Genomic DNA, 27,852 nt, shown 5'->3' with positions numbered 1-27,852 from the left:
AACCGTAAACATGCTTTAACCCGTGAATGGATCTCTATCACTATTCCAGAGATCCACCGTCTCATCAGAAGCATGAACAGACATTGTACCGCTGTCAACATGCAATGCCCAAGGTGCTAAAACACGTTACTGACAATTTTCAGATCTTCGTGTATGGACCCCCAAGCATCATTTAACGACGTGACAGTCACACGATTCATTTTGTATTGAAAATCTCCTGTTACTTATACTGACGAATGATGCCTCAATTAAATCCAGTGTCTGATTTCATTTTGTAAGTCACGAGTTTTATTTTATTTAAGCACATTTACCCAATTGCTAAAAACATTTCGCTAAGTATATTTAGAAATTTACGTAGTTTCTTCTTATTGTAAACTTAAAGTCTGTTTTGTTTAACAACACCACTAGAGAACATTGACTAATTAATCATTGACTATTGGATGTCTTCCATTAGCAGCAAGGTCTCTTTTATACACACTTTTCCAGAGTCCGGAAAGCATATACCACGACCTTTGATATACCAGTCGTGGAGCTTTAGTCGTGTCCACGAAGAGGATTTGATCCTACAACCAAGACACCACAGACGTGCGCTCCATCAATTGAGCCAGATCCACCTATCTTATCGTAAAGATTAATCGTTGGTAAAATACGGTTTCTGCTCCTGTAATTGCTGTTATTACCAATCCTAGGACGAGTATCAGTTTCCTTTTATGTACAAGTCTGTAAACACAATATCCGTTCAGTTTTATTGATGTTGAAGTGTACTATACGTAATTGTCTTTATAGTGCTGGAAATGATATATACAAAAGTAATATAATGTAATAATACTTCTGTTTTTGTCTTGTTAATTCTAGATGTTGTGGTACCAAAATATAAACGTAAATAAAATCAATCAAAATATTACTATTTTACGTTTATTTATCAATTATATTTGCACATTTCGGTTGATAGTTGTTTTCCCAAACATACAAATAATGCAAGAATTGTTATAAATCAAAATATTTTATATTATTTTGTTCCCTACAGTTGGCTTTTCTTTGAAATTATTATATTATTGTATATGTACTATGACTGCGACATATTTTGGTTACTTTAAACAGAGATACGTCTTTTACTAATGTGCTAAAGTTTTCGGCGACTTCATTTATAATGTTCAAAAGTCAGTATACTACAGGTTATGAATATTCTATTCAATGTTACTTTAATATCTCTTTATTATACTTAATCGCACCTTTGTAAATTGCTCTAAAACTAATTACTTGTTACAGCACGTATAGAGCTTAATGAATAGGTACGCAACTGTACGTATGTTATTCTCGTGATCTAATATAATGATTAGCATACATGGATACTGTCTTAACCCACGTTTCGTCTGCTTGGTCAAGTCAAAAAGTTTTCGTCGAATCAATGAAGCTTTTGCGTTTTAGTGTGGGCGAGACTAAAGATGGTATTACCAGCACGGAACTGTCCGTCCTGTCAGCATCCGCTGTTTAGTAGGACCGCTCGCTCTGTAGTTGGCGTGGCTCTGTATTTGATTTGTGTCAGTTCTAGAAACTATGTGAGTCGTGGATGAGGGACGACGACAGCGACAGCATCCCACCTCTTGTTGTCTGGCAGAGCTGCTACTACACGGCATGAAGAGAAGAGTGCTCCTGTCAATCCTGGTTCTGGGGGTGTTTGGAGTCCCCGCCCAGTTCAGACTGATGCAGCGGGGTCGACTACTCAGTCCGCTGTGGTATCCGTCATCTAAAGGTAAGTGAGTTTATTAGGGGAGGGGCGGGGGGAGGGGGTGAGTAGGATTTAGCTCAGTTGGATGAGTGCTCGCTTGAAGTGCTTACGTCGCACGATCGAACCACCTCGGTGGATCAGTTCAAATGATTGGGGTTTTTTCCCCGTTCCAATCAGTGCACCACACTGCTTAAAAGCCGTGGTATGTGCTTTCCTGTCTGTGGAAAAGTATATATAAAAGATATGAAAAGAAAATGTAGCGGGTTTCCTCTGAATTATCAAATGTCCGAATTACAAAATGTTTAACACCCAATAGCCGATGATTAATTAATCAATGTGCTCTAGTGGTGTCGTTGAACAAAATAAACTTCTTATTAGGGGTGTCACGAAGCACCGATTCTTCGATGTATCACGATACCACTGCTGAAGATACGATATACGATACCCTTGTTGGTGTATTAACACGTATTTTTGCCATGTATGTATTCCTATTTTAATTTCGTATCTATATTTTACTAACACCAACTGACATTAACAAATTATTTCCGTCAAAGAAATACAGTGAAGCGGGAGAGAGAATGTTATGTAACTGCTTATGTCAATATGTCTATGATAGATGTGGTATTTCTACACTAAAACTGTGTTCAATCAATGTTTTTCTTTCATCCTATTTCTATCTTACTTTGAAATCATTTCACCGTTCACCTTTCAAGTTTCAGTTTTTTGTTTTACGTAAAAAAACCACCGTGAATCAGAAATCGTGATACGTTATATCACATCGTGATACATATCGTATCGTGGGCTATGTATCGTGCTACGTATCGTACCGTGAGCTATGTATCGTAATACGTATCGTACAGTGAGCTATGTATCGTAATACGTATCGTACCGTGAGCTATGTATCGTAATAAGTATCGTACCGTGAGCTATGTATCATGATACGTATTGTATCGTGAGATATGTATCGTAATACGTATCGTACCGTGAGTTATGTATCGTACCGTGGGCTATGTATCGTGATGCGTATTGTATCGTGAGCTATGTATCATGAAACGTATTGTATCGTGAGATAGGTGTATCGCGACACCCCTAGAATTTATATACCGACGTTTGGTTCCAAGCGCGTTACCAGGTAAAATCCCCCTCTCCCTGCTCAAACAGATTTTTTCTTATATAATATCCGAGGGAGTATGACTCGACCCCCCCCCCCCCCCCCCCCGCCCCCATAAACTCGCCACAGTCTATCCCCCTTCCCTGCATAAATTCATACGTCTGATTGTAAATTCTACAAGAACGGATTTGCCAAGGGTTATTTTTGGCCAAGTAATTAATTTGTCTTTGTGTAAGGTGAGAGGTTTTGTTTATCAACGCGAGTTTCCTCTATAAGACTCATAGGTCAAAATTATCAAATGGTTAACATCTAATTAACCCGAGTACTGTGACTGTAAGAGGTTTAGACGGACATTTGGACGCGTATTTGGACGGTCCAAATGTCCGTCTAACTCTCTTACAGTCAGTACTCGGGCTAACATCCAATATATGATGATTTATAAATCAATGTGCTCTATTGGTTTCGTTAAACAAAACAAACTTTTTTAGTTTTGCATGTAATCGTTAATCTACGACTAAAAACTAAAGGTGGGCGCGCACGCACAAACACACACACACACACACACACACACGCACACACACACGCGCGCACACACACACACACATACACACACACACACACACTTCGGCTGCTACAAGTCTGAAACAGCATTACATTTGTCATTTGCTTCCTTATTAAAAACATTTGATTGTCACCTTTTGTATGTCGGAAGTATTCAACGAAAAGCCACAGGTCAGCAGACCCGTATCTAGCGGAGAAGGGGGGGGGGGGAGGGGGGTAGGGTATGTTAGTGGTTAGTGAACGAAGTCAGTACAATAGCGCGTCTTCCATTGGACAGTTAAACGCCGCTCTGTTGGTAGGAATCGGTGCTGGAATGGGAACCCAGTACCTACCAACATTAAGATAACTCGTTTAATCACTACGCCCTGGACAGACGTGTCATGCAAGAGTAGTGTTTTAATAGTGGTGGGTGTAGTTTTCAAAAGATCCACAAATATATGCCTATGTCCGCCTCTATTATTACCCCGATCCAAAGGACGCAAATTCACCAAAATGTGCGGATCTCCATACGATCTTCCTCCGTATATATACTACTCAAAAGAATTTAAGGGTCAGACGATATTTTCGACATTATTTTCTGAATGTCAATTATATTAGCTAGACCATAATGTCACACATGGTATTGTTCCATTTTGACGAAAGTGGGTCTAAGCAACCCATAAATGAATTAAAATCCACTGTCATTGACACTGTCGACTAGTTCTAATGGCAAAAACATGCTCACATTTGCACGTAAATTAGGGCGAAAGCGAAAGGTCTGCTAAGTGCCCATAACTTGCTTTTTCACAAAGCGCTTCATTTGCACGCTTTGCACGTGTATTCCATGTTCCCAATGCTGAATTTCCGTATAATTGGAGCTTGCGTTCGTGTACGGTGCACACTCCAAATTCGACAATGGAACGACGTCAACTGACTATCGAAGATCGAGGAAGGGCTATTGCTTGGCTTCAGGATGGCAATACGCAAAGAAATGTTGCTCTGAGACTTGGTGTCAGTCAGAGTGTCGTTGGCCGACTTTGGCAACGGTACCAAGCAACGAATTCTGTTCGAAATCGTCCACGTTCGGGAAGACCCCGAAGCACTACAAATAGAGAGGACCGCTACATCACCAATATGGCTCTACGTCAACGCACAACCACTGCACGCCGATTACGTGACAATCTGTGGACTGCGACTGGAACTCGAGTGTCTGATCAAAACATACGCAATCGTCTGAGAGCCAATAATCTACGCTGCCGTCGCCAGGCTGTTCGACCACCACTCCTACCACGTCACAGAACGGCCAGACGTCACTGGTGCACACTTCATCTGCGGTGGCAACGTGTTCAGTGGGGTCGAGTGATGTTCACTGATGAGTCCAGGTTTAGTCTCCAGTTCAACGACGGTCGGGTTCGTGTCTACAGATGTCCTGGGGAGCGCTTCGCTGACGTTAACGTTAGACAACGTCACCGGTTCGGTGGTGGCAGCGTCATGGTGTGGGGCGGCATCTCTATCCACCACAGGACCCCCCTCTATGTGGTGGATGTCAATCTGAATGGAATCCGCTATCTGAATGAGATTATCCGGCCGTTGGTTCTCCCAGGCCTTCAGCAGATTGGCGGCGGGGCAGTTCTGCAGGATGACAATGCCAGACCCCACCGCGCCAGGGTGGTAACGGACTTTCTCAGACAACAAGGTATCGCCAGGATGGATTGGCTAGCATATTCGCCTGACTTGGCCCCAATAGAGCACGCCTGGGACGAATTAGGCAGGAGAGTTCGGGATAACCATGCCCCTCCGGCAAACCTTCATGATCTGGGTCAACTTCTTATGGCAGAGTGGCAGGCCATTCCCCAAGAGTTCTTCAGACGTCTGATCAACAGCACGAGGCAACGATGTGTCGAGTGTATTCGCACCAGGGGTGGATTCACACACTATTAAACGAATGTTCTAATGTGTAAAATCCATGTTTGATAACCTTCAACTTTGACAGCATGTCATGTGACTTTCTTGTATACAGTGACGTTTATTTGTGGTTTTTTGTAAATATGGAACAATAAATAAAAAATTTGGTGTAGTTTACATCATCAATCTAATACACTCTGAAACTTATTTGGTTATACATTTTTGACCCTTAAATTCTTTTGAGTAGTATATTTAATTAATTTCACCTTATTTTCTTGCTTATATCCAATTAAGGTTCAAGCACGCTGTCCTGGGCACACACCTCGGCTATCTGGGCTATCTGTCCAGGACAGTGGGTTAATTGTTAGTGGTTAGTGACAGAGAAGAGGGTGTAGTGGTCTTACACCTACTCATTGGGTCGGCCGATACCGGGCTGCGAATCCTGTACCTACCAGCCTTATGCCCGATGGCTTAACCACGACACCACCGAGGCCGGTCGTATATATAATTACTTTAGACCTTAAACATGGTCCGTTGGCCTAATACACGGTGTAAACAGTCTTTACGATTTGGCAATTGAATCATCGCGTTACTCGAGAAAATAAATTATGAAATGTCACAAACAACTGGCCGGAGACCAATATTATACTGATGGAAAGAAATAGAGGATCATAGCAACTACAACCCAAAACTCCCAGTTCTTATCAGTAGCGGATCCAGAAGATCCATTTGGGGGGGGGGGGGGGGGGGGGGGGGGATGACATGAGGCGAAATGTCAAGAGAACTTTGGGAGAGGTTTGGAGGGAGGTGAAAATTAATATATAATAAAATTATAACTGTCGCAAAATTTAGTGGGGAGGGCGGGCCCCTGGGGACCCCCTAGATTCGCCTCTGTTTATTGTCAGTAGTTGATCCTGTTACAGGCATTCAGTTCTATTATCATCACCTTTAATCCCACGTAAGCCTGTCAACGTTGTATGAAATACAGCCATGGCTATAGTGTAGTACTAAATTAAATGCGGCCTACAATTCTATGTGTTCCCTCATTTCTTTCAATGCCTTACATCTAGAATAGATCATGGATTGTTTGTGTTGCATATTTCAAGTCTGTACTTTGGTAATAAAGATTACTACCAGTCAGGATATAGTTAATAACCTTGAGCACGAGAGGTTTAATTCCAGTATTGTGGAATATGAGAATAAAGCTATGCATAAACGTTAATCTCTTATGATGAGGCACATATGGATGAGACTTTAATACAATATCTGTCTGTCTGTCTAGGACGAAAAGTTAAAGATTGTTTTGTTTAACGACACCACTAGAGCATATTGACTTATTAATCATCGGCTATTTGACGTCAACATTTGGTAATTTTGACGTATAATCTTAGAGAAGAAACCCGCTACATTTTTCCATTAGTAGCAACTGATGTTTTATAAGCACCACCCCACAAACATGTTAGCACATACCACTGCCTTTGATATACCAGTCGTGGTGCATTGGCTGGAACGAGATATAGCCCAGTGGGTCCACCGACAGGGATCGATCCTAAACCATCAAGCGAACACTTTACCACTAGGCTACGTCCCACCCTTCCACATATAATGATGCACATTTATAAGCCGAGAGAGAGAGAGAGAGAGAGAGAGAGAGAGAGAGAGAGAGAGAGAGAGAGAGAGAGAGAGAGAGGGAGGGAGGGAGGGAGAGTGTGTGTGTGTGTGTGTGTGAGAGAGAGAGAGAGAGAGAGAGAGAGAGAGAGGAGAGAGAGAGAGAGAGAGAGAGAGAGAGAGAGAGAGAGAGAGAGAGAGAGAGAGAGATATGCACTTGCACTGTGACGAACATCCATAGGTGCAGCTATAAACCAAGTTTTATTGATGGGGCTGAATGTGAAACTTAACGTTGAGCTTCGCCTGAAGTGTAATTCCTATATGGGGAAACATCTGCAAGAAAGAACGTTAAAATTGCAAATTTGCCCATAATATATCACCCAGTTCTACTCAGCATCTACTGTGCATAGAAACAACATTTGGTCAGTTGTATGTATGTATGTATGTATGTATTGATGTGTGTATGTATGTATGTATGTATGTATTGATCTATGAATATCTATATATTGTGTATGTCGAGGTTGATTGTTACATACATAGATATTAACGCATTGGCGCAGGGGATTGTTACATACATAGATATTAACGCACTGGCGCAGGGGATAATTAAATTCTTTCTGGCCTCACAAATTATCCCATACCGTTGCTGGGACTCGAAGCTATGGCACCGAATCACCCGCAACTTGCAGACTGCAACGAAAGCTTTTGAGCTATTGAGGCATCCATAATATATTACCCAGTTCTACTTAGCATCTACTGTGCACTGAAACAACATTTGGTCAGTTGCAGGTACATATGTATGTATGTATGTAAGTTGATTTATGAATATCTATATATTGCATATATGTTTGTATGTATGTTTGTATGCATGCATGCGTGTGTGTGTGCATGTGTGTGTGTGTGTGTGTGTGTGTGTGTGTGTGTGTGTGTGTGTAAGTTAGTCTCCACGAGTACTCGGGCATATGCATAATGCTAATATCTTATTATCATCTAGTGTAAGTGTTGTGTACTCGGGTCCGGATCGAGTTTGACCATCGAGGCCCCAATGTATGTATGTACTATGTGTATGAATGAGATTTCTGAAATATATTTTCTAAAAAGTTTTGGTTTTTGTCGGATCTCGTTTGAGCTTGAAATGCACTTCTAGATTATTCTGGACCTATTTTAATTGCAGAAATCGTTGTTACACGTATAAAACATATTCTTTCTTTCAGATCACCTCGGCTTGTTATCCAGAAGAAGTGAAGACTCCAATGCATTCACAGAATCAGCATATAACAGTTTGAAATTGCGGACTCTTCTAAATATACTGAAGAGAAAGCCAAGCTATGGCATCCCAAGAGAAAATCATTCATTTCTGTTTGAAAGACAGCGTGAGAAGAAACTGGCGCGTGAGTGTGACGCCACCCGAATAACCCCGGCCCAGCTTCGCGAGTATCTCATGACCAGACGAATTTGCGGATTTAGGGTATCTTCTTTTCGTTTTGGACTGGGCGGAAGGAAGCGATGATAAGCCAGAAGGAAGTGACGATAGCGCGGAGTAATACTATTTTCAGTCATCAGTGTTTCAGAATATGTCCTGCTTGCAGTTAAAGACCGCAATCATATAGCATGTCTTGGGACAAATATTCCGGAGAGTTGGTCCAGAGCTGGCGTGCTTGAACCTTTAGTGGATGTAGGCATGTCAGATGGTTGATTTATCAGCTAAAATAGTTGAGCCCCAAAATACAGACAACAACAACGACAACGAAAAAACAACAACAAAAAGCTAATTAAAAATAAACACCAGGTTAACTTTTAACCAAATTTTATAAGACTTTCACCCCACCCACACATTTTATTTAATTAGATAAGGAAGGCAAGCATAAATAATGTGATTGTATGTACTTCCCATTTGATGTAGTTAATGATGACGTTAACGTAGAAAAAACATATATATAGATTTCATCAAGATCTAAACAGAAATACTTTCTCCAGTTATTCTCCAGATATCAAAAATAACTTTCCATTTTACAAATTAGCGTCTGCAAGACTAAAAAATCAATCAACTGAAGTTTGAAAAACAAACCTGTCTAGGTTTTTTGTTTCCTTTACCGATGGGACTTCACTAAATCCATTTTCTATAAATATACTATACGTTAATCATTTTAATATGTAAATTTGTATATAATGTGTTTTTCAGCTTGTAGAAAAAGGTCTCGAGCAATGTTTTATACTAAATGAGTCACCTTATTTAAATAAAGCATTATTATTGTTATTCGTATTCACTTCATTTAGAAATCGTGTATAAATTCCACCAGTATTCATTACTGACTAATCAATAATGTTCCAGGGAGAAACATCATTAAGGTAGTGGGTGGTGGTAGATACAGAAATAACTATTTCAGTCTACTTTGACTGCTGGGCATGATAAATGCAGATAAAACAAAATGCATTACGGTATTCTTATTTTATCGGTTGTAAATCTGGAAAATTACATTAAAGTTTTCTTGAACAGCCCTAAGGACTATTTTTTGTAAAAGCAACAGTAAGAAATAAAATTGCTTGCTTGAATCTCAGTTCGAAGTGAGCATGAAATTAAATAATGAGTATTAATACGAAATCAGCAACATCCAATGGACAAAATGACATGGTGGCAATTACCTACACATTTTTATATTGATGTTAATCATCAAGTCTTTCATGGACACCCACATATTGTTGTGGTGGGGTGTCTTTTATACATTCATTACCCGTCTGATGCGCGGTCAGTCTAGAATCGATCCCCGTCATTGGGCCCATTGAGCTATTTCTCGTTCCAGCCTATGCACCACGACTGGTATATAAAAGGCTGTTGTATGTGCTAACCTGTCTGTGTGATAGTGAATATAAAAGATCCCTTGGATCTACTAATGGAAAAATTTATAGGGTTTTCTCTCTAAGATTAATGTCAAAATTACCAAATATTTGACATCCAATAGCCGATGATTAATATATTAATGTGCTTAAGTGGTGTCGTTAAACAAAACAAACTTGAATTTGTTTTAATGTATTTAACTTTGACTGACACCCAAAGATCCGATGTATTTTTTTGTGGTGCGAAACAATATATATTACAGAATACACCAAAAAATGCAAAGTTCTCCCGTCCACCTGTCAATGACGTTTAAATTATGTTTTCAAAAGCAACAACGGCTTTTGGGCCCCCTCTATTAAAAAATTCTGGATCCGCGCCTGTAGTCTGACAAATACATGCATATACACTGGCGTACTGGCTCCCATTTCTGTCGGGGACAGGCTTATTTTGGCCCGAATTTACATTACTACCAAACAACTATATGGGGTTCCACACGAATCACTACGCATTTTTACACAGATTACAAATAATACTGTGAGTAGAATGATGGAAAGACGTGGTAAAGAAGATTCAAGCCACGACGTTTTTCCCGAACTTCTGCATCGTTTTTATTTTCCCCGAATGCGAAGATTTTTCTTTAGCACTGCAGGAGTGACACAGTTGACACCTCCGACACCCTGATCCCGTACGCTTATAAATTTAAAGGCACAGACCCCAGTTTCCACCCGTAAAAATGGACACTAAGTTTGGTTAAGTTACAAACCTGAAACATATTTGGATAATGTAACAAGAAAGTGAAACAAGAGTCTGTGAAGTTGAAACGATGAAATGCCGTTAAAAATAGACTAAAACTCTACTCCAAAACTGCTACTTTTCAGACACAAATCTTCGGTTGTACGGAAATGGATAAACTAAACAATAAAATATAGGTAAAGTTTGATTTTAGTGATTATAAACGGCTCTAATAGTTAAAAATATGCCTTTGTGTTTAAAAACTAGGGTCTGTCCCTTTAATTTACGTTGTAAATATACTGATGGAAAGAAATAAGAAAACACATAAATAGTAAAGGCAAATAGTATCTGCAACAAAATGCCTCATCCATAGTGTCGAGAAAGAAGTCGTCCGTCAGTCTCACATTACTGACGTTCAGTCTTACGTTACACGTGTACGTTATACTACCAGTTACTCTGCTACATTATTAGTGAATTACATGTTGTAGTGTTTTCCACATTAGAAAATATTTACAACATGAGGTTATTCCATGTTTTGATTGGTCCATGTTTCCACATACATGTACCCCTATTAAAGCTGCAGTCTCGAGTTCATTTTGAATATTTAAACATTTAAAATAGATCATTCACTGTAATGTTGCAGGCATGTGTGATTGTGGGTAATAGGTAGTTTGGTAGTCAAACGCCCCCACCCTTCACCCCGTCCTGCTCGAATGATTTAAAAAAAAAAAAAAAAAAATCAGGAGCCTGACCAGACCTCTCAAAAACCCTTCTTCGCCAGTCTATACCCTCCCCACCCAGCATAATTTTCAGCACACGCATAATTTCCTGCTTGTATTCTTCGTCATTCTATTCCTTGTTTTTAGTTTCTGTCTCAAATCAAGGCTATGCAGCTGGACGTAGTCCAGTGAAAAAGCGCTCGCCTGATGCACGGTCGGTCTAGGATCGATCCCTGTCAGTGGATCCGCTGGCCTATTTCTCGTTCGATCCAGTGCACCACGACTGGTATATCGAACGCCGTGGTAAAAGTTTGTTTTGTTTAACGACACCACTGGAGCACATTGATTAATTAATCATTAGCTATTGATGTCGAACATTTGGTAATTCTGACACGTAGTCATAAGAGGAAACCCGCTACAATTTTTCTAATGAAGCAAAAGGAATCTTTTATATGCACTTTCCCACAGACCGGAAAGCACATATCACGGCCCATGACGAGTTGTGGTGCATTGGCTGGAACGAGAAAACCCCAATGAGTTGAATGAATCCACTGACGTAGTTCGATCCTGCGACGCAAGCACCTCAAGCAAGCACTCAACAGAGTGAAAAAAAGTCTGTGGCGTTAAAACATAAAAATACACTCTAAAATAGACTAAAATTCGTCACCATAACCGTTACTTCTCAGAGGTTATATACTTTTTAGAATAAAAAAAGAAGCAATTTAGTGGTATTACAAACACCAGCTGGCCCGTGTTTGTAAAACTTTTATAGAGTCCAGACTCAATCTCTAATGACGTCACACTGATACAACTTGTATGGCGTTGTCATGACATTCATGTCTCAGACTCTATTAAAAGTCTTGAGTAGACTCTAATAAAAGTTTTATAAGCACCAACAACTTGGGTCCCGTATGCCCTTAAGATGATCTTAGCGCTAAAATCGCTTAGTAAAACGGGGCCCTCAGTGGTCTGGATGACCAAATACATTTTGGACTTACGGAAATGGATAATCTAAAGAATAAATGGTAGGAAATGTCTGATTCAAACTTGGGTCTGTCACTTCAAGATTTTGAATCGTAGCTGCTCTTAGGAACAGTCTAAGATCTTGTAAGCCAGTTTTTCTGTCATTCTGATAGTGTGGTATACACAGTGAGTGTATGAAAGACTCAAGTGGACATGTCCCTAGCGTTCCTGAAGCTTGTAGTTAGAACCAATCTCCATTCCCAACATGTTTCATGGTGTGATCGTCACCTAGGAGACGAGACAACGTCTGCAGCCGAATTTTGAAGTGGTCTGTGTGTACATAGGCGCCCTAAAACACAAACAACAAAATGTAATACTAGTTATTTTCATGCTCATATCGAATTAATGTTCAAACATGCTGTCCTGGGTACACACACATTGGCATAGCCAGATTATTTTTATTGGGGGCACCAATATTGGGGGTGGGGGTGTGGGTGTGGGGTGGAGGTGTGTGGGGTGTGTGTGTGCAACAACACTGTCTATGAAAGGTGGTGGGGGCAAAAATAAGGTATGATTGGGGGTGGGGGGCATGTCATCCAGCCCCCACTTTTGTCTACACTGGTGCACACATCTCGGCTATCTGGGATGTCTATTGTTCGTAGAAGTACAAACTTCATTTTAATTCCAAATATATGTTATTGTTGTTTTCTCAAACATACGAAATCATTGGAAGATAAAATCCAGTTGGGACTGCAACAAATACGATGATGACCAGAAACACAATGCATACAAACTGCTTAATTTAAACAAGAGAGTGTATTTAACATATAAGTTTATTCATTAAAAAGACTCTATCAGTTGTAAACATTCTACTCAGGACCATTTATTTAAATATCTCGGTTGTATGCCATGAATCAGTTGAAGGAATGAATGTTTTCTTTAACAAACACGGACAATGGTTAACTACCACAGAGATAACGACAGAGTTAACTACCACACAGATAACGACAGAGTTAACCCGCTGCCACCACCCAATGGGCTACTCTTTCTGATTAGCACAAATGGATCTGTCATATGCAGCACCCCAAAGACGGGATAGTAAATACCACAGTCTTTGTTATACCAGTTGTGAAGCACTGGCTGGAACGAGAAACAGCCTAATGGCGGGGATTGATCTTAGACCGACTGCGCATAAGGCAAGCGCTTTTTCCACAGGGCTACGTCCCGGTTCCAGCCGATAATAGGAGACAGAGAATGCTGAAATGTATGATGACATGTTGTGTGTCAGTACCTTTAGAAATCGAACGCCTCCATTGAGTTTGAACTGTTCTCGTCCGTGCAGCATTCGTCTGTTGTTGAAGACAGTCATATCACCAGGCTTCATCCTCATGGTTAGCTATAAACACATGACACACTCATCTTTAACTAAAATACACCATCATTCTCCGTAAAATACGTTCAAATTGTGCTAAACACATTGTATGTCGACTCCTATTTAACTACTAGTATCAACAACTCTCTTCCTTTCTTTTTTGCTCTCTCTCTCTCTCTCTCTCTCTCTCTCTCTCTCTCTCTCTCTCTCTCTCTCTCTCTGTGTGTGTGTGTGTGTGTGTGTGTGTGTGTGTGTGTGTAGGTGTATAATGTGTATGAGTATATTACACCATTACATATATACTCTATGTTTGTTGTGACATAAAATAATTGGTACAAATATTATGACTGCAGGTATGCTTTTAGAAATTGTTTTACCAAGTTGGGCGAATCTCGAACAGCTCTAGCAAATGCTCCATATGCTTTGTAATACGTCTCCACATTTTCCTGGAGAAAAAAAAAATCAACAATATAATTACTGGTCATCTTAATTTAACAGGAATTTGTTTCAGAAAGAAATACAGATTTATATTCAAGGGACCATATAAGTCTTTTTAATTATCCCTTCGTGTCCGGTACGGCCGTTACAAGTGCACTGTCTCACCTACCTCGTTTACAGTAAGCGGCGCTTCGAAGGCCGGTGCCCAGTTTACGCGTACTATCTGAAGTAAAAACAAAGCAATATGTATTTTCATAAGTATAAACCATGTTGAATACGCTTCTAGTTTCTTCCAAGTTGATAGTATGATAATTATATAGTTCCACTTATGTGGACCCAGTGAGTTATTGCCAATTCCAGTCAGCGCTTCACAAATGGTAGCCAATATGAGTGGCTATTGTAACTGCCACCCTGACTGTGGTACAGTGCCTATGTGGTAGCAGTAGTTTCTCCCCTCTAATGCTCTAGATGAAGTACCTTGATGCTATGTCTGACAATAAACATTCCTTTTTCCAGTATTCTTCTTGTTCATCTTCTCCTTCTTGTTGTTCAACTTCTCCTTCTCCTCCCAATTCTTCTCCTCCTCCTCTCCTTTTTGTTCCCCTCCTCCCCTTCACCCCATCCTCCCCTTCTCCCCCCCCCCCCCCCCCAGCCTCACCTTCTTCTGCTGCGCCTCCTTCTCCTCCCCTCCACGTGCCAAGTTGTCCAGGGTCAGCTAAAGGGATTATACCCTCACCTTATTTTTGGTTAAAGAATCAATTTTGCCTTTGTATCAGATACGGAATGTAGTTTATCGATGCCACCAAACTACATTACATTAATGTTGTACCCCTCCCCACTCATAAATGCTAGATCCGCGCCTATATGTGATCATAAATACTTTGGCTTTCTCTCGATGTAAAACATTTCATAAACCCGTTTCATACATTTCGTACAGAACAGAATAGAACTTTATTTACACTCAGATCACCATAAGGTGATACATGGAGATGATTTACAAACATTTTGTGCAGCTGCAGTAAAACAAAAACAGTACAATAAACTATAGAACAGTATAAAATATCTTATATAATTACCATAATTCAACATATATATTTTTTCAAACATATCTTTAAAGACAGAGTTAATATCTGTAATATATATATATATAAAAAAAATTCAGTTACAGAAATAGTTTAATACATTTGCAACAAAATATATTTTATAGTGTAATACATATACAGTAATTCGAAACATCTACTTTTCAAAAATATCTTTGAATACAGAATTAATATTATCAATAAAAAGACATCGTTTTTTTTAGTAACAGATACTTTTGGAGAAGTAAAGAGTTGTTTCCATTTCATAGTGTTTGGCCTAATACTGTAGTATTTACCTATGTATAATTTCCTTTTATTATCAAAATGTGGACACTGAAAAAGATAGTGAAATTCATCACCTAGATTAGTGTTATATAGAGGACATAGTCTGTCTTTTCGTTCAACATTTTGTCATCTCTCAGTTTCAATAGGTAAAAAATGATTACTTGTTCGGCACACAGTCTTATATAATAATCTTCATTTACCACACTGAAACAATTTTGCAACATGGACTACAATACAGATATGGTAAACAAAGGACATGGTAAACTACAGATATGGTAAACTACAGATAGTGAATCATGACCAGAGTTCAGCCAGACCGACCAGAAAAACGTCCGCTAGACTGGTTTATACGCTTCACGGTAAACCAAATAGCAACGTCGAGAACCAATCAAATAGTTCGAGAACGTTAGCGAAACGTTCGTTGGCTGAACTTGGGGCTAGTGTTCAAATGATAAGCTACAGACACAGTACACTACAGACACTGCCAACACAAACACGTCATTACCTCTTCGTTGTGATTCAGGACGATGTGTGGTTGTTGGCGGGTCAGATGAACTGGCAGCTCTCTACAAGAATAACCCAGACGGGAACAAACATAAGGTACTGTCATGTTTAAAATGGCACAACTAAAAAAAAAAAAATAATAAAAAAAAAAAAAAAATCTAAAATGTATCTTAACTGATATATAATATGAAAGATAAATAGGCCCTATTCAAATATAATTACACATACAAAACTCCAAACACACACACGCACGCGTGTGCGCGCGCGCGCACACACACACACACACACACAAGAAAACCCCAAACAAACAAACCCAAACCCAACAAAAGTAAACAAAACAAACAAACAAACAAACAAAAAACAAAATTGTTGTTGTTGTTGTTACTGAAAGTGTTCTAGTACGAACCTGTCGTAATGAATCTTCTGGAAGGATGCCGGGATTTGAACCAGAGACCGGAACTCCTCTGGATGGGTAACTTTGAACTGCTGAGCCACTTGGAAGACATCTAGGAACGTACTTTCTCCCCCTACCACGCAGTCATCAAACCTGACAGAATCAAGTGTTCGTTATCATACACGTAAGCAACAAGTAGTTATGTAAGTTAATAACAAGACATCAAATGTTCGTTATCATAAAGTACGTAACAAGTAGTTCTGTAAGTTAATAACAAGACATCAAGTGTTCATTATCATACACGTAAGTAATATTGCAATAAGTTTATTTATTGGTTGGGATGCTTTTTGGATGGTTGGTTGATTGATTGACTGACTGACTGACCGACTGACCGACTGACTGATCGATCGATCCTGGATCCACTAATGAAATACAATGTTTTTACTAATAATGGGAGATAATACAACCGGCAAAATTGATCCCCAAACATTCACACTTACATGTTCTAACGTCAAGCCTAACATGCCAACCCTACGTACCATAGTTCTGCATCTCACTATATTGTCAGGATGTCTGGCCCCGACTCGAAGCTTTAATAAAATATCGCCGCTACAAATAGCATGTAGATAAAATATAAAGACCGCACAAATCTTGATTTTTAATAATTATAACATTTAAGATTTACCAGCACGTGTAGGACTTTTAAAGTTTTATCGGAACGTGCAGGACTTTTGAAGTTTTATCGGAATCTGCAGGACTTTTGAAGTTTTATCGGAACCTGCAGGACTTTTAAAGTTTTATCGGCACCTGTAGGACTTTTAAAGTTTTATCGGAACGTGCAGGACTTTTGAAGTTTTATCGGAACGTTCAGGACTTTTGAAGTTTTATTGGAACGTGCAGGACTTTTGAAGTTTTATGAGCACGGTCACTGCTCTCTGAAAGACAATTATTGGTCGGAGAAGTAAAATTGCAATCAAGCAGCCTCATACAAATACCCCCCCCCCCCCCCAAAAAAAAAAAAAAACCCCACAAAAAACCCCACCCCACGCATCTTCGCTCTGTCAACCCGGCACGCTGAGGTAAATGTATTCCTCATGCTGCGCTCACCATGACCTTGACCCTACCAACCTGACAGCGTGCAGGAGCTGGAGCCCCGGCGGTGACTCGTAGTACACGAGATCCATGTGAAGGTCAAGGTGAACGTCTGAGTAAGCCACGTTGATAGGCTTCGGAGCGGCGACCACTTCAAATATCTGAAAAAAGATGTCGCCTAATATAGATAGATCTACAGACAGACAACACATTTGACGTTTGGTAGGTTCTGTTGGTGTATACCACCAAATCAAACAGACAACAATAGTAGCATGTGTGGTTTTAACACAGTGTAGTTTTTCTTTGAATGTAAATGAAGTAACAGAAGTCACAAGTTTGTGATGTAGTTTCTTGTATTTTACTTTCCAACATTAAACATTATTAATAAGTCACCAACATGGTGATACGTATAAAATATATAAATCTAAGCTCTTAGGTGAACGACAGAGTTGACACTGCGACTGAGACCTCAAGTGTCTTCCCTTGGGTCTCACCTTCTTGGTCTATCTCTGGGTCTCTATATAGGTCTGTCCTTGCGTCCATTTTAATAGGATCCGGCTCAAATGATTACATCTTAATATTCCTTGGGAATTCATCACATTGTCACATGCTAAATTGTAATCGCTGACTGATGACATAATAATTAATAGGTATGTTTGTTGGCAGACCGGGTATCGGCTGGGGGCATCAATTAAAAATCCGCAGTGTCTTGATGGCTGTGATTTAGTTTCAGACTAATTGGTCTGATTGCTAGCCCCTAAGTAACTAAAGTCTAAGTTATTGCATAATCGACAGGTGACACCCTAACAACCAATTGAAACGTATATGAACGCTAAAAATATATAACGTACATTTGAATATAGTTGTAAATGTTACAGATGCACACTAAAAATATATAACGTACATTTGAATATAGTTGTAAATGTTACAGATGCACACTAAAAATATATAACGTACATTTGAATATAGTTGTAAATGTTACAGATGCACACTAAAAATATATAAAGTACATTTGAATATAGTTGTAAATGTTACAGATGCACACTAAAAATATATAACGTACATTTGAATATAGATGTAAATGTTCCACTTTGACAATATCGCACACTTGTGCAGGGAATTGTGTAGGGAAGGTCAAGAGAGAAGTTTCTAGAAAATCGAATTATGCCTCCCCAAATAATGGGCCCAAAAAATAAAGAAAAAAGAGGAAAATTCGCTTTGATCATGGGGAAGGGTTCGACACCCCCCCCCCCTCCTTCCCCGGACACGCTCACGCTTAGTGGTAGTTAATACATTTGATAAGTTCTAGGTAGAATCCCTCTCCTCACTCCACTCTATCATCAACGTGGTCGTCAGCATCATCATCATCATAATCCATCGCTTCACATCATTATAACCAGAAAACTTACCTTTAATCAATAATATTCCAGAATGTTCACTTTCAAACAGTAAAACAATCGCTATATTACTGATGGATGACTATTATATGTCAGACGAATAACCGTATCTTGTTTTACACAATTAGTGAATTTTTTGTTATTGCATATACTATAGATAAACAATATGATTTGGCTCAATTGCTAGTTATTCCAACTGTTGCACTGTATCGTTATGAATCCAATCAATATACATGTACTTACTTCGCCATAAATAGTATTTTCTATATATGGCCATATTCGTTTAGCAACCTGAAATATAAAAAAACCGGGATAAAATAACGGCTTAGTAACAAGATCTAAAAGTAAAAGTATTAAATAAACAGCATAACGATGCAAATTACAGTGCAGGGCCTTGTTTTACGAAGTGATCTTAGGGCTAAGATCATTTTACGTGCATCAGGTAGTTAAGCACTTAAGGTGATCTTAGCACTAAGATCGCTTCATAAAACGGGGCCCTGGTCATGACTGATGTTGGGGTTATAGCTATTTTGTGGTGTGATGTGGTTCTTTAGTGGATGGTCTTTAAGTGTTAGGTGGGGTTCTATAACATACACACACGAAAAGGTAAAGGTATTGACTCGTAACGTTTCCTTCATTTTAAAATCATTGAAAGTGCAAACACTCTCCCTCTGGTACCGCCCCTGGTTTAGTGTACACTCACCTGGGTTACTTTATCTTCCTTTAGAGGTACTTTCTTCAACAGACAAAGACCATAGACATTGATATTCGTCAAAAAACTGGAAAACATTTCAAAAAACGAATCGTACAGGATTTATGTTATTGTTCAAATAAATATGTTTCGGAAGAGATATTTAAATAATATATATATATGAAAAAAAAATTGATTAAGAAAATCACACACAAAACCTCATTGTCAGTTGTCTACAGCATCGCACCACAAAAAACAACATTTAATATTTATGATAATTTACGTAAGTATATCTTTTATTCAAGTTTATGAAAATCACAAAATGCTACTAGTGAAATACGTCGCGTAATAATATACTATACCTCAAAAGTCCTTTATCGGAGTTAATGATTTCTTCAAAATACATTTCTGGTATTTTCTGGAAAAGAAATCACATTAAAAATGTAAACTAATATTTCATGATTATTATTATCATTAGGCCTATTATTATTATTATTACTGTACTCCTAATTTGTGCAAAACGTTTATTTTAAATTTGTAAGTATTAATATGTACTTTCTCAAAGACAAGACAGCTCATTATTTATTTCGCTAAATCAGATTGTGGGTCACACTAGGGGAGCAATTAACAATTACAGCGACTCCTGGCAGCAGAGACATGAAAGGTGGAATTTCAGACGGAGATGAATTAAACATCTTGTTGATTGTGGAGTGACTGGACATGCCAAAACCTTTGGTAGCCCGGCGGACTACCGGGGTTAAACAACTGGTAGTCCGAGTGAGAATTCGATAGCCAAAACACCCCGGGCTACCGCTAAAGTCGAGCCCTGTCATACCACGGCCTGTGAACAGGCAGATGTACCCCCAAGCGAGTATTTTATTACTAAAGTACAACCTGCCTCTAGTTAACTGCTGTTACAACTTCAATAACCTAGTGATCGTCCAGTGGTCGATTATAATAGAAAATTGATCGGTTCGGCTCTACCGATGTAATGATCGATTGTGAAAATTCATAATCGATTGTCGCGGGAAATGTTAAGAATAATTGTTCCTTCAATGTAGACGATGGAACTGATGTAACTATGATGGGATTGGTGTTGGTTGCTTCACGTGTACTTAAAGAAAAATTTATTAAATAGTTACTAACGGTAAAATTACCGATTTAATGGATTTATTCCAAATGAACACGACACAAAGTGCATGGTCTTTACAGTTCAAATCCTTCTTATGTTCATATAATTCTATCCGATTGTGTAATCGAAAGTTGATCGGTTGGTGAAAATCGATTATGACCGATGATTGATAATGAAATTGCAATCGATTTCCGACAATACAACAACCATAGGCTATCAGCCCATTCTTCAGAACAGAACAGAACCAAACAGAATTTTATTTCACTCAAAGCCATCATCCGGTGGCATCAGTGGAGTACATTATATGCATTATACATACATAAACACGCATACGTTAAGTGACAAAGTACGATTCAAACGGTTACGAAATCTGTATACATTATTACAATGTGATTACACAATACATTTACCTTTGTCCAGCAGTTTTCGTCTAATCTCGTGTCCTGATATCGGCGATTCAGGGCCTCCTGGGAGTAGTCACATTGCCAGAGGAGGGAGGCGGGGACTTCTCCGCGGTGTTCACACTCCCCTCCCCAGATTAAGTGTAAAGTATTTCCTGATAATTAAAGAAAATCACATCAAGAACGTTTATTCGTGTACAATGATGTTTGCACTTCAGTAGAAAGAAGTTCAAACAAGAACAATATAATTTTTAAAAGAAAGAAAAAAAGGGGGATTAATTAAGTTCTAAATTAATGTTTTCACATCTGCTGGGTCTACTGTAGTAATGTTGTTGTTGTGGGTTTTTTTGTGTGTGTGTGGTTTTGTTTGTTTGTTTGTTTGTTACCTGTTTGTTTTTGTTTGTTGTTTTGTTTATTGTTGTTGTCGTTTTTGTTTGTTTGTTGTTGTTTATTTTTTGTTGTTAGTTTTGTTTTGTTGGGGGTTTTTGTTGGGGTTTTTTGGTGTTTTGTTTTTTGTTGGGTTTTTTGGGGGAGGCGATTGCCAATATATTTAGACATATTAGTTTAATTCATTCTGTTTAGAAAGATATCCGACTGGTAGCTCACCATGACCCTAAAACTAACACTGACCCTAAAAATTGAACTAGAGGGGTGATCATTAACCCCCAAGACGAATGAGTTAAAAATGCAGACGCGTGTGCAGGGATTTTAGCAGGTATGTGTGTGTGTGTGTGTGTGTGTGTGTGTGTGTGGCAAGCGAAGTTTATAGAGGGTAGAGTCATTCTCCCCCAGAAAAACATTTAAAAAACGACCCCGCCCCACCCCCGGACACGCTCCTTAAATGCTATACAATTGAGTAATCAACATCACTAGGCCTACTAAAAAAAAAACTTGATTGATAGATCCGCTGTCTTCTACTACAACCTGTTATCTTATTTCTAATGAGGGGGGGGGGGGGGGGCGGCGGAACGTAGCCCAGTGGTAAAGCGTTCGCTTGATGCTCGATCGGTTTGGGATTGATCCCCGTGGGTGGACCCATTGGGCTATTTCTCGTTCCAGCCAGTGCAGCACGACTGGTATATCAAAGGCCGTGGTATGTGCTATCCTGTATGTGGGAAAATGCATATAAAAGATCCCTTGCTGCATTAGAATTTTTTAAGCGGGTTTCCTCTCTATGACCATGTGTTTGACATCCAATAGCCGATGATTAATAAATCAATCATGTGCTCTAGTGATGTCGCTAAACAAAACAAAGTTCTTATTTCTAATGAGAAATACACTTTCTCCACCCACCCACCCTCACAATTTGAGACAGTCCTTTATAATGGCCGGAGCTAGTGAGGGAGGGCAAGGAAGCAGTTGCCCCCTCAAAAATGGTTTTACTGACTATTGATATTGACGTTTTAAGTATGTACCGGCCTCGTTGACGTCGTGGCAGGCCATCGGTCTACAGGCTGGTAGGTATTGGGTTTAGATCCCAGTCGAGGCATGGGATTTTTAATCCAGATACCGACTCCAAACCCTGAGTGAGTGCTCCGCAAGACTCAATGGGTAGGTGTAAACCACTTGCACCGACCAGTGATCCATAACTGGTTCAACAAAGGCCATGGTTTGTGCTATCCTGCCTGTGGGAAGCGCAAATAAAAGATCCCTTGCTGCCAATCGGAAGAGTAGCCCATGTAATGGCGACAGCGGGTTTCCTCTCAAAATCTGTGTGGTCCTTAACCATATGTCTGACGCCATATAACCGTAAATAAAATGTGTTGAGTGCGTCATTAAATAAAACATTTCTTTCTTTTTTCTTTTAAGTATGTAACCTTCCTGAAATGACTTCAAACTGGTATTTCAGAGACTGTAGATTTCACATTTTCCTGGGAAAATGCCCCCGGACCCACTAGTGTCTTGCGCCTTCCATACTCCTTCGTTCCAAAAACCCCCCCCCCCCCCCCCCCCCCCCCCCTCCACACACACACAAAATCCTAAGTACGGCCCTGTTTATTAAGGGTCTTTTTTACCTTCACCTTGACCGCAGTCGACTTTGTTGGAGAGTCGTATAGTAAATAGCCCACTGGCGATGAGTCGGAGGACATAAAAGCTTGATAATGGTGTAATATTTTGTGACAATTAAATGTTTATCATATGTAAATTTTGTCATCAAACAACAACATAATAAATTAGTTTTGTGTAAAATTTCAACGTTTTATGTTACAAACTTTTTCGTCTAATTAACTTCAAAGTGACGTGTGTATGCAGAGGAGGGTTGTTATTTTGTGGGTTTTGGTGTTGTTTGGGGTTGGGTTTTTTTTAATGCTCCAAGAAAATTAATTTGTTTAATGTATAGAGCATGACCCGACCCCCCTAAAAATCGATCGACACAGACTTGATAACCACCACCCCACTTCTCCTGCACAATTTCCTGCAAACGTGCCTAAATCACCCGGTACATACTTTTAATTCCACGTATTTCTAACCTTTAACAGTGACTTGGTGTAGGTGGACGACTGTGGGAATAGATGCCACGTCGAAGATTTTCTGTCCGCTATCTTTTTGTTTACAGTCGTCACAGTGGCAGTTGTGTCGCAGCCATACGCTGTGATATCTAGAAACAACAACGAAAGAGAGGGCCTCGTAAGTTGGATAACTTGTGCCCAATCCATTTGTACCTTATATGCAATAAAATATGTTTCAATCAAACAACAATTTAAGAAGATGAAGAAGAAGTAGAAGAAAAAGAAGAAGAAAAAAAGAAGAAGAAGAAGAAGAAGAAAGAAAGAAACGGTGACTGTACTAATGATAGTGTCAGACTGCCAACTGTCACGCCGGAGTTGGCCAACACGCCGATCTATCGACTTCTACGACTGTCCATGCAGATGCTAGTCTAAGCACTCGATTCTCGTCACGAGTATACAAAACCTACAACCGATTAGTTTTTAATCCAAGTGCACCTGTCGTTGGTCGAGAGTAGGTGGAAATTAATTACAACGCAAGTGTCGAGTTTGTCAACTCCGTCGTGTCAGTTGGTAGTCTGAGAAAAGCATTACACATACAACTCCCAAGCTATTATACCATCAACAAAAGATTCGTTTATTTTAATAAACATTATTTTAACAAAAAAACCAACACCTAAAGTTTTTTTAATCATCGGATATTAAATAGTACTGTAAATGTGGCACTTGGTCTACAGAAGAAATCCGGGAACGCCACGTAAGTCATTTTTCCTAGCTACATCGAGGCTACGATTGGAAACAGACCATCTGCCCTCATTTCCAACTGCCACCCCAGTCGTGTCCGACTAGCTACATCGAGACTACGATTGGAAACAAACCATCTGCCCTCATTTCCAACTGCCACCCCAGTCGTGTCCGACTAGCTACATCGAGACTACGATTGGAAACAAACCATCTGCCCTCATTTCCAACTGCCACCCCAGTCGTGTCCGACTAGCTACATCGAGACTACGATTGGAAACAAACCATCTGTCCTCATTTCCAACTGCCACCCCAGTCGTGTCCGACTAGCTACATCGAGGCTACGATTGGAAACAGACCATCTGCCCTCATTTCCAACTGCCACCCCAGTCGTGTCCGACTAGCTACATCGAGACTACGATTGGAAACAAACCATCTGCCCTCATTTCCAACTGCCACCCCAGTCGTGTCCGACTAGCTACATCGAGACTACGATTGGAAACAAACCATCTGCCCTCATTTCCAACTGCCACCCCAGTCGTGTCCGACTAGCTACATCGAGACTACGATTGGAAACAAACCATCTGCCCTCATTTCCAACTGCCACCCCAGTCGTGTCTGACTAGCTACATCGAGACTACGATTGGAAACAAACCATCTGCCCTCATTTCCAACTGCCACCCCAGTCGTGTCCGACTAGCTACATCGAGACTACGATTGGAAACAAACCATCTGCCCTCATTTCCAACTGCCACCCCAGTCGTGTCCGACTAGCTACATCGAGACTACGATTGGAAACAAACCATCTGCCCTCATTTCCAACTGCCACCCTAGTCGTGTCCGACTAGCTACATCGAGACTACGATTGGAAACAAACCATCTGCCCTCATTTCCAACTGCCACCCCAGTCGTGTCGGACTAGCTACATCGAGACTACGATTGGAAACAAACCATCTGTCCTCATTTCCAACTGCCACCCCAGTCGTGTCCGACTAGCTACATCGAGACTACGATTGGAAACAAACCATCTGCCCTCATTTCCAACTGCCACCCCAGTCGTGTCGGACTAGCTACATCGAGACTACGATTGGAAACAAAACATCTGCCCTCATTTCCAACTGCCACCCTAGTCGTGTCTGACTAGCTACATCGAGACTACGATTGGAAACAAACCATCTGCCCTCATTTCCAACTGCCACCCCAGTCGTGTCCGACTAGCTACATCGAGACTACGATTGGAAACAAACCATCTGCCCTCATTTCCAACTGCCACCCCAGTCGTGTCCGACTAGCTACATCGAGACTACGATTGGAAACAAACCATCTGCCCTCATTTCCAACTGCCACCCTAGTCGTGTCCGACTAGCTACATCGAGACTACGATTGGAAACAAACCATCTGCCCTCATTTCCAACTGCCACCCTAGTCGTGTCGGACTAGCTACATCGAGACAACGATTGGAAACAAACCATCTGCCCTCATTTCCAACTGCCACCCTAGTCGTGTCGGACTAGCTACATCGAGACAACGATTGGAAACAAACCATCTGCCCTCATTTCCAACTGCCACCCTAGTCGTGTCGGACTAGCTACATCGAGACAACGATTGGAAACAAACCATCTGCCCTCATTTCCAACTGCCACCCTAGTCGTGTCCGACTAGCTACATCGAGACAACGATTGGAAACAAACCATCTGCCCTCATTTCCAACTGCCACCCCAGTCGTGTCCGACTAGCTACATCGAGACAACGATTGGAAACAAACCATCTGCCCTCATTTCCAACTGCCACCCTAGTCGTGTCTGACTAGCTACATCGAGACTACGATTGGAAACAAACCATCTGCCCTCATTTCCAACTGCCACCCCAGTCGTGTCTGACTAGCTACATCGAGACTACGATTGGAAACAAACCATCTGCCCTCATTTCCAACTGCCACCCTAGTCGTGTCCGACTAGCTACATCGAGACTACGATTGGAAACAAACCATCTGCCCTCATTTCCAACTGCCACCCTAGTCGTGTCCGACTAGCTACATCGAGACTACGATTGGAAACAAACCATCTGCCCTCATTTCCAACTGCCACCCTAGTCGTGTCCGACTAGCTACATCGAGACTACGATTGGAAACAAACCATCTGCCCTCATTTCCAACTGCCACCCTAGTCGTGTCCGACTAGCTACATCGAGACTACGATTGGAAACAAACCATCTGCCCTCATTTCGAACTGCCACCCCAGTCGTGTCGGACTAGCTACATCGAGACTACGATTGGAAACAAACCATCTGCCCTCATTTCCAACTGCCACCTCAGTCGTGTCCGACTAGCTACATCGAGACTACGATTGGAAACAAACCATCTGTCCTCATTTCCAACTGCCACCTCAGTCGTGTCCGACTAGCTACATCGAGACTACGATTGGAAACAAACCATCTGCCCTCATTTCCAACTGCCACCCCAGTCGTGTCCGACTAGCTACATCGAGACTACGATTGGAAACAAACCATCTGCCCTCATTTCCAACTGCCACCCTAGTCGTGTCCGACTAGCTACATCGAGACAACGATTGGAAACAAACCATCTGCCCTCATTTCCAACTGCCACCTCAGTCGTGTCGGACTAGCTACATCGAGACTACGATTGGAAACAAACCATCTGCCCTCATTTCCAACTGCCACCCTAGTCGTGTCCGACTAGCTACATCGAGACTACGATTGGAAACAGACCATCTGCCCTCATTTCCAACTGCCACCCTAGTCGTGTCTGACTAGCTACATCGAGACTACGATTGGAAACAAACCATCTGCCCTCATTTCCAACTGCCACCCCAGTCGTGTCGGACTAGCTACATCGAGACTACGATTGGAAACAGACCATCTGCCCTCATTTCCAACTGCCACCCCAGTCGTGTCCGACTAGCTACATCGAGACTACTCAGTCGTGTCGGACTAGCTACATCGAGACTACGATTGGAAACAAACCATCTGCCCTCATTTCCAACTGCCACCCCAGTCGTGTCGGACTAGCTACATCGAGACTACGATTGGAAACAGACCATCTGCCCTCATTTCCAACTGCCACCCCAGTCGTGTCGGACTAGCTACATCGAGACTACGATTGGAAACAGACCATCTGCCCTCATTTCCAACTGCCACCCCAGTCGTGTCCGACTAGCTACATCGAGACTACGATTGGAAACAGACCATCTGCCCTCATTTCCAACTGCCACCCTAGTCGTGTCCGACTAGCTACATCGAGACTACGATTGGAAACAGACCATCTGCCCTCATTTCCAACTGCCACCCCAGTCGTGTCGGACTAGCTACATCGAGACTACGATTGGAAACAAACCATCTGCCCTCATTTCCAACTGCCACCCCAGTCGTGTCGGACTAGCTACATCGAGACTACGATTGGAAACAAACCATCTGCCCTCATTTCCAACTGCCACCTCAGTCGTGTCCGACTAGCTACATCGAGACTACGATTGGAAACAAACCATCTGTCCTCATTTCCAACTGCCACCTCAGTCGTGTCCGACTAGCTACATCGAGACTACGATTGGAAACAAACCATCTGCCCTCATTTCCAACTGCCACCCCAGTCGTGTCCGACTAGCTACATCGAGACTACGATTGGAAACAAACCATCTGCCCTCATTTCCAACTGCCACCCTAGTCGTGTCCGACTAGCTACATCGAGACAACGATTGGAAACAAACCATCTGCCCTCATT

General features: G+C 40.9%; 2 protein-coding genes across 2 annotated transcripts in view; one reads left to right on the top strand and one right to left on the bottom strand.

The window, feature by feature from the left end:
• Positions 1–695: 695 nt before the first annotated feature.
• On the top strand, positions 696–9,753 carry LOC121383296. The gene is made up of 2 exons (XM_041513221.1): positions 696–1,753; positions 8,108–9,753. Exons 1-2 carry the CDS (start codon positions 1,636–1,638, stop codon positions 8,401–8,403), a joined length of 414 nt encoding a protein of 137 aa, XP_041369155.1. The 5' UTR covers positions 696–1,635; the 3' UTR covers positions 8,404–9,753.
• Positions 9,754–11,901: 2,148 nt separating this feature from the next.
• Positions 11,902–27,852, bottom strand: part of LOC121383463 (gamma-butyrobetaine dioxygenase-like) — a 42,128-nt gene continuing 26,177 nt past the window's right edge. The window contains exons 4-15 of the mRNA XM_041513530.1: positions 23,400–23,527; positions 20,938–21,083; positions 19,758–19,813; positions 19,408–19,483; positions 18,948–18,995; positions 17,344–17,468; positions 16,228–16,368; positions 15,823–15,883; positions 14,123–14,176; positions 13,893–13,961; positions 13,435–13,539; positions 11,902–12,492 (exon numbers count right to left, since the gene is read on the bottom strand). Of these exons, the coding sequence (XP_041369464.1) occupies positions 12,385–12,492; positions 13,435–13,539; positions 13,893–13,961; positions 14,123–14,176; positions 15,823–15,883; positions 16,228–16,368; positions 17,344–17,468; positions 18,948–18,995; positions 19,408–19,483; positions 19,758–19,813; positions 20,938–21,083; positions 23,400–23,527 (1,117 nt within the window). The 3' untranslated portion in view covers positions 11,902–12,384. The remainder of the gene's footprint in view (positions 12,493–13,434; positions 13,540–13,892; positions 13,962–14,122; positions 14,177–15,822; positions 15,884–16,227; positions 16,369–17,343; positions 17,469–18,947; positions 18,996–19,407; positions 19,484–19,757; positions 19,814–20,937; positions 21,084–23,399; positions 23,528–27,852) is intronic.

The sequence above is a fragment of the Gigantopelta aegis genome, chromosome 10 (genome assembly GCF_016097555.1).
Source record: "Gigantopelta aegis isolate Gae_Host chromosome 10, Gae_host_genome, whole genome shotgun sequence".
In the NCBI taxonomy this organism is placed as follows: domain Eukaryota; kingdom Metazoa; phylum Mollusca; class Gastropoda; order Neomphalida; family Peltospiridae; genus Gigantopelta; species Gigantopelta aegis.
The sequence above is the reverse complement of the archived record's forward strand: the minus strand, read 5'-3'. Positions and strand labels throughout refer to the sequence as shown.